The sequence below is a fragment of the Lipotes vexillifer genome, unplaced genomic scaffold, assembly GCF_000442215.2.
Source record: "Lipotes vexillifer unplaced genomic scaffold, Lipotes_vexillifer_v1.1 scaffold236, whole genome shotgun sequence".
Lineage (NCBI taxonomy): Eukaryota > Metazoa > Chordata > Mammalia > Artiodactyla > Lipotidae > Lipotes > Lipotes vexillifer.
In genome coordinates this window covers 2,053,821-2,060,996 of record NW_006773295.1, presented here as the reverse complement: position 1 = coordinate 2,060,996, position 7,176 = coordinate 2,053,821, and the positions used below count along the sequence as shown (strand labels likewise).

General features: G+C 47.4%; 1 protein-coding gene across 1 annotated transcript in view; it reads right to left on the bottom strand.

Moving 5' to 3' along the window:
- SSH1 (slingshot protein phosphatase 1) overlaps positions 1-7,176 on the bottom strand; it is a 57,341-nt gene that overhangs the window by 26,914 nt on the left and 23,251 nt on the right. The window contains exon 3 of the mRNA XM_007448233.1: positions 1,782-1,885. Coding sequence (XP_007448295.1) covers positions 1,782-1,885 — 104 coding nt within the window. The remainder of the gene's footprint in view (positions 1-1,781; positions 1,886-7,176) is intronic.

Here is a 7,176-nt window from a genome sequence, read left to right as displayed (position 1 = left end):
GAGTGAGTCTCAGCCTGACTGGACTGGCTGACATGAGCTGAATTACTTGACATGGACAGAGTTAACCCTCCACTGTACTCGGCTCGGCATGGGGGTTCGCTTAGGGGACTGTGGGTCGTCCAGGGGACTTGACGTGAAGTCTAGTCTGTGCCTGCCCCAGGGTCGTCTACTGAGCATTTGTGGACAGTGGACGCCCCCCTGTCTTTTGGAGTTCACCAGCCCTCCTAGACCCTAGGGCAGAAGAACCAACACACTAGGCTTCCTTCCTACTCTCGTGTACATGCCAGAGATGTGCCAACCAGCAGGACTTAGGGTTTTTACACGACGGTTTTGCAGTCACTTTCCCCAGGCTCACACACAGTACGAAAATATTCTTTGAATTAGAGGAAGGAGACATTTCATACTTAGGGAACAAAGCTGAGCACTGGCTTTGTTTACGGGTTATGGTTAAGACACAAACAGCAGTGACACTCTTAACAGGGCAGAACCGTTAGCAAATTCAAGAACGCAGGTTCTGTTTACAGCGGTATCGCACCAGCAGTCACCGTAGCGACAATTACAGCAACGTATGCTGAGCACCTAAGACAAGGTAAGTCTGTTTATGTGCGTAAATTTTAAATTCCACGATGTCTGAGTTACCAATATTTGACGCCCGTTGTAAAGATTAAGAAACCGAGGCTTAGAAGTTGACCATGAATGTTCTGTACAGCTGTAGAACTGGGATCAGAAGCCAGGTCTGTCTGGCTCCAAAGCAAATATTCTTTCCATGAAACACACTGCCTCCTTGGGCAGGAAGACTGTTTCCTTAGCTTAAAACAGACCCAAATCTTGATTATAAGTATCAGTATGTGAAAATATTGACTGAGCCTTCGTGTTTGCCATAAAATGCAAGATAGGAAATTCTAACCTAAGCACTCAGCTCCAAAATGAGGCTGGATGACTTGAGGTGAGACAAACAAGATGATCCAAGTGACAAAAAAACTGGCCCCAACTGCTAGCTGCTTTGACCTGCCATTGTTCTGAAAGGCAGAGGCCTTTCCAGCTCCTACTCCGACACGTGCTGCCCGTTCAAGAAGTTCCTGCAGGGGCTCCCCACCAGCTACAAAGATCCACTTGTACGCAAGTGTTTCCTGAACTCCTCTCTCCAAACTGCCTTCAGGTTCAGAGTCAAGTCACCTAAGAAAACCAGTCTTATTACTTTGCAGGCATCTCTTATTTGCTTGCTTTTGGACCTCGATTAATACTCAGTTTGATCCCTACTTTATCACTTCTGTCTACTTCCAAAAAAACAAACCCACCATTAAAGAATAAAGACTTCCCACCCCAGTACACGCCCAAGGCTCTTAAAGAAATTCCCCAAATGAGAGTTTTCCAAAAGCTCACAGAAATGACGGACTAGGCATCTAGGACCCCAGGGCGGTTATTTTCAAGGGGACCACATCTGGCTATAAGGCGTTCTGGTGCATTTGTTAAAAAGTCATACTGTAACCTAAAATCTGCAGTTAACTGATACACTGAGTAGGAAATCTTTATATCCAAACAGAAAGCTGCTGACCTTCTTACGTAGACACCGTGGTCAAAGGGTCGCTGGCTCCCGGTACCATCTGGAAAATGTGCGTGGCCTGCTGAAGAGCCTCTACCTGCACCTGTCATTACAAACCTGTGCTCCACTATTTCCCTGGCCTTGAAAACCAGCAAAGTGCTCACCACCAGTAATGGAGGGTTCCTCTGTTGCCCAGAAAATAAGTCCCGGGGTAAGAGTGTCAATTTAGAGCCATCACCTGCATGCTTGTGGGGATGCTGAAGACTCCGCTGGCCTTGAGGGCTGCTTCCCTGTTGTAAGAAGAGGGCTGCTCCTTTCACCATGAAAAAACTCTCACTTAAGCTGCGGGGGAAAAAACCAGAGCGCAGTTAGGCTGGAATTCACGGAGGAAAATGGGCAGAGACATGCTGCAGAGGAAAAGCTGGAGAGTGGCTTGTAAAATGCAAATGGGATAAAATAGCTTCTATGGTAATTTCACACCATACTCCCCCCAAACCTTTGCTACAAGCCTGCTGCTGGAGAGTTTATATAATACAATAATGCTTCGGCTAAAACACCCAAGGTTCTCCGTGGGCTCCTCCAGAGCTAGGAGCCCCATCCTGCAGGATGCTGTAAAGGGACCGCTCTGTAATACATCTTCTTCTAAAAATAGAGACCAACTCTCTGATGAGCAGAGGGTGGCTCCCTTTTTGAATTTCTCGTACTCTTGCTGTTGATCTTTGCTTCTAACTCTCTGAACTTTTTAACAACCTCACTGCTTCTTGGTGTCTCCCCTTTACAGAATACAAGGAAGATGAAATCAACTTTCACTATTTGCATCTTAAGAAAAGTGGGTGGCTATTGACCAGTTTAACTTAGTCAAGCTTGCTGTGTGGAAAACCTGTAGAAAATCTCAAGTTGACCCAATGAATTTCTCAGCAGAATGAATCTTTGGTCTTTGTTATTTTAACAAAGCAATAACATTTATATTCGACATAAAATTTTAAAAATTACAATAAAAAATTTCACTTTCACGATCTGGCTACCAAAACAAAATCTTTATCTTATGCAGAAATTAAGACTGTATAAACCAATGGACTGTATAAGCTATTAATTACCACCAATTATTTAAAAATAACATCATCTCTGAAAACTACACGTAAGATACACCAAAATTAAGTGTTTTTTTTCCTGTGGGGGGAGGGTTGTACCCCCTATAATTATCTTCTATTTCTTAGCATCTTCCAAACTCACTATATTCAGCAAATATTAACTTTTATAAATGATTTTTTAATTTTCAAAGTAATATAAAACATGTACTATACTTTATAATGCAAAAACATGTCATGTTTATTAATTTTGTGAAAGAAGATCACAGTTCAAATTATAGGGAACTATACAAATCATTCATTCTCTCTTCAGCAACCAATAAACAATTTGATTTGAAAAAAAAATCTCTAAGTAACAGGAGTGCTATTTTTCTTTTAATAGAAAGCAAATCAATTCCTGACAGAAACACAAGGACATTTTCTGTAATATAAAAGAGCAAAATCACCACTGCCCCAGACAGCTAATGTAAGTAGTTAAACATTCTCATCCTGGAATTAAAAAACTCAGCTAAGTCTAAAATACAACCCTGGGAGCTAAGAAAACTCACCACATGGACTAGCATTTAAGTCAGCAGCTCCTGGAACTGAAAAACGGTTGTCTTCCATACTATGAAGTCCACAATAAAATCTGTTCATTTTTCTGGTTAAATTCTCACGCTAAAAATCATGACGGCTCAAATACCCAATATGAAGGTTTCAGTTCTGCCCCTCTCATCCGGGCCTTTGAGTTACGGACAACTTGGCTTTCTCTCTTTCCTAAAGGCAACGCTTTACATATGGACAGCCCTTCTTCATCTACCATCATGCATGTACTGCCAAGTCATCCTTTCCACTCTGTGAGTCCCGTATCTGTGCTGCAAGTTTCAAGTGTTGAGGAGCCCAGGACTATAAATAATGGAAGAAACGAGAAGCACCCTTTCTGTGAGTCTCACTTACCCACGGGAGACAAAAAGCTCTTTAGCATCCATTGGCCAACAGAAAATCCAGGTTGTCTAGTTTTAGCAAATTGCAGACTTACCCAACACTTTTCCACCCCTGAAACTTATCACCCACTCCTTCCTTAAAACCCTACAACTGAGTTTGTTTTCAGAACTATGCTGTTTTAGATAGACACGGATCACTTACTACCTATTCTCATCACTGTCTAAAAGACTCCAAAACACATGAAACTTCAAACAACAATCAGTTCATCGAAGCAGCTGGGGGAAAAAAACCTTTGCAAGGCATCATCAACCTCTTTTTGTTCATGAGTTAAAAAAAAAAAGGAAAAAAAAAAATCCATACTGACCAGAAACCTGAGCCCTCTGGAAACAGCCAGCCATTGACGGTGACCTTTGCCTTGGAAATCATGGGCAAAAATTCCCCTTGGTTTCCCTTACATTTCCTTGGGGAGAAAAAAAAAAAAAGGAACAATGCAAAAGCATAGGCTGGTTTTATCCCGTGATCACTTACAAGGCCAGTTGCTCCTCAGTGTTCCTGAGGCCAATACAGAATCACAGCCTCCCAGCTACCCGTGAAGTCTGGGGGCTGTGTGGACAGGGGCCCTGAACACTGTGCCTCTGTCCTCCTCCCGAAATTAGTCACAGGCGTTTACTGTAAAGAGGAGATTTGAAGCTGCGGGGAAGCTCAGAGAACAACACATCATCCCAAGCCCGTGAGATGGTCCTGCATCTGCAGAGACAGTAAGCAGATACAGCAAGCAGATACAGCACGAGGAAAACCTCACTGGATGACTCTCGGAGGCGAGAGGCCACAGAGCACGACAGTCATGGGACTTAGGAAAACGAGACACAGATATTCTTTATGACCCTGTTTCCCGTCTTCTGCTCTGAGCTCACTCTGGGCCCAGAGCCTCCTGCGCCCTGTGGGCGGCTGACGTGAACACTCTCTCCCAGCCAGGGGCCAGGGCTCTGATACAAGAGGCGCAGAACCCGATTCAATTCATCCGTCTCAAGACACCCGGCCGGGGAAGGAAGTCCCTTACGAAATCCATTTCGGGGCTGGGGGTGGGGGCACTCGTACTTTACTAGGTTCTGGGGACAAGGAAACAAACTCACAAAGCACCCATCCCAACTATGAAGAAATCAGCCTTCTGCCCAAAGATGCTGGTGCCCTGAAGAGAGTGACTAAAGCTCCAGGAGGTCAGACCCAGGCAAACAAAATGGAAAAGTCCTGGCGGGGAATTAAGAACAAGTTTAGCCCCTGCCCTACCTCCTCCATCCTCGCCGCTTTTATCTCCACAATACAGATATGTCTCAGACCCCGGTTTTAGGAGATGACACGGGCTCATAATTTCTGCAGGGCACTGCAGACAGACAGGATCCTCCAGAAAACCCCTGCCCTCAGAGCAGCAACAGTCAGTGTCATCCAGAAACCGAGACACGGCAGCGGGGTGGGGGGGTGGGCAGAAATCAGCGGTGGCGATACTTACTTGGGCTGGAAACCTCTGAAGAGCAGAAGTAGGGAGCTGGCTGGCTGGAGGTGCAGACGTCAGTACAACAGAAAAGGTCCGGGACTGCCGTGGTCACATTATGAACTGAACTGCCCCCAGCCCCTGCCTTTCCCGCCCTCCAGAGAAGGATAAACGTCTGAAGAAGAGGTTGGACGGAGCCGTCCAGGAAAGCAGAGTCTCCGTCCCGATGGCGTTCCCACTCAGACGGCAAATGGCTCTGGTGGAACTCTCGTCCTTCCCTGATATTTGGGTTTAAAAAGGCCCTTGTCCCTGCACATCCTGATGAAAGAGGGCCATTCACAGGGAGCAAAACAGCTGAAGTTCCTCTCATCACTTTACTCCTACGGCTTTGCAGTGGGCCTCGGGAATGAGCAGCAGGGTGTGTATTAGAAACCGCGAGGAAAAACAGCTGGTGGCCCAGTAACCCGCCCCGAGCCATGAGGACCCCATCCTTGTTCAAAGCGTCACATATCACCATCCATTCACCCAACAGTGACCGTGGGCAGCAGCCACCATTAGTTATTGGGTGTTTTCACAAGCACTGTTTCGTTCTGGAAATCCTTTAGTCGTGCTAATCACTCCTGGAGGAGGCAAATCTGGGGTGTGGGGGACGGCATTCCAGGTAGAGGTCGGGAGGTGCTCTGAGAACCTCAAACAAGGGGCGCAGGGTGGGCTGCAGCGGGAGGGCAGGTGCGGGCCCCAGAGGGTGTGAGCCGGGACCCCGAAACCCACCCAGCGGGAGCAGCTGGAAATAAAGTAAGCGTGCAACCAACCACAGTGCAGGGCAGGATGGGATGAGTCCCCTGCCAAAGGAACCCTGTAGGGCTGGGAAAAGGAAATGTCTAAGTGATGGGTTCTGGAACATTCTGTGAAGGAAGGGCACTGAGTAGACTTCTGGGAGGGCCTCGTCTGGAAGGTTCTCCCAGCTCCCAAATGATCGATTAATCCTCACACAAGAGGATTAAGTGAAACATACACTACGATTATGCTTATTTTGCAGTTGAGGAAACTTCAGCTGCAGGAGCGTAATCTTTACAAGATGGGATGAGACCCACATCTCTCGGGCCCACGACCACCTTCTTAACCCCTGGAATGCCCTCGCCCCTGCCCGTCCAGAGTGAGAATCAGAGCGGAGACCCTGCAGCCACCTCTGCCCTGCCTGCCCTGACGGCCAAGCTCAGCATCACCAAGGAGTAAGGATAGGACCCATCCCCAGTCCTCCTTCCCAGCACGTGAATGCATCAGAGGTGCGGGAAAGATGCAGGGAAACATCCTCAGAAAGAGAAGACTGGGCATCAGCCCCCGGGGGGCAAGCAGCAGGGCTGCCACAATCACAGTTATGGGACAGGACACATCATTCGGTCCTTCTGGACTGAATGGGGATCCTGGGGGGCTGGAGGCGGGAGAGCAGCACAGCCACGCTGGTCAAGAAGCTGCTTCTCAGCAAGAGCACCGCCACTGCCCGAGCGCCCACCACGTGGTAGAGGCCACACGAGGCTCTCAGCTGTGCCACCCTGTCTAATTCCCAAGCTCTGCGGGGAAGGCCTTCTTTCCTCTCTGACAAATGAAGGAAGCCAGTCCAGCTCCTGAAAGCGTCCCGGGGAGAGCCTGGGCAACCTCATTTTCAACCAAGGCCCTTGGTGACTCTGGTGCACATGGAAGTTCTAAGAAAATACAAGGCACTGGTCTGGGAATCCATATTTCTAGGTTCTAATGCTTGGTCTGTTATGGGTATGTTCTGATATTCACTTATAGGGCTCTCTGTTCATTCATTCGAATAGCCAAATATTTGCAGACTAAGGAGAACTACGCTAAGCCAAGCCTTAAGGGATGGGTCTATGTTTGGGCAGTTTGGATGTGTGCCAGGCCACTTAGAAACATAATTCCTTGAAGAAGGGAAACACCAGGTGCAGAAACATCACACTACAGAATATGATACTAACGCTCCTAATTTCCGACTCTGGCCATACATCGGAAGAACCTATGAAACTTTTTTTTTTTTTTGCGGTACGCGGGCCTCTCACTGTTGTGGCCTCTCCCGTTGTGGAGCACAGGCTCCGGATGCGCAGGCTCAGCGGCCATGGCTCACGGGC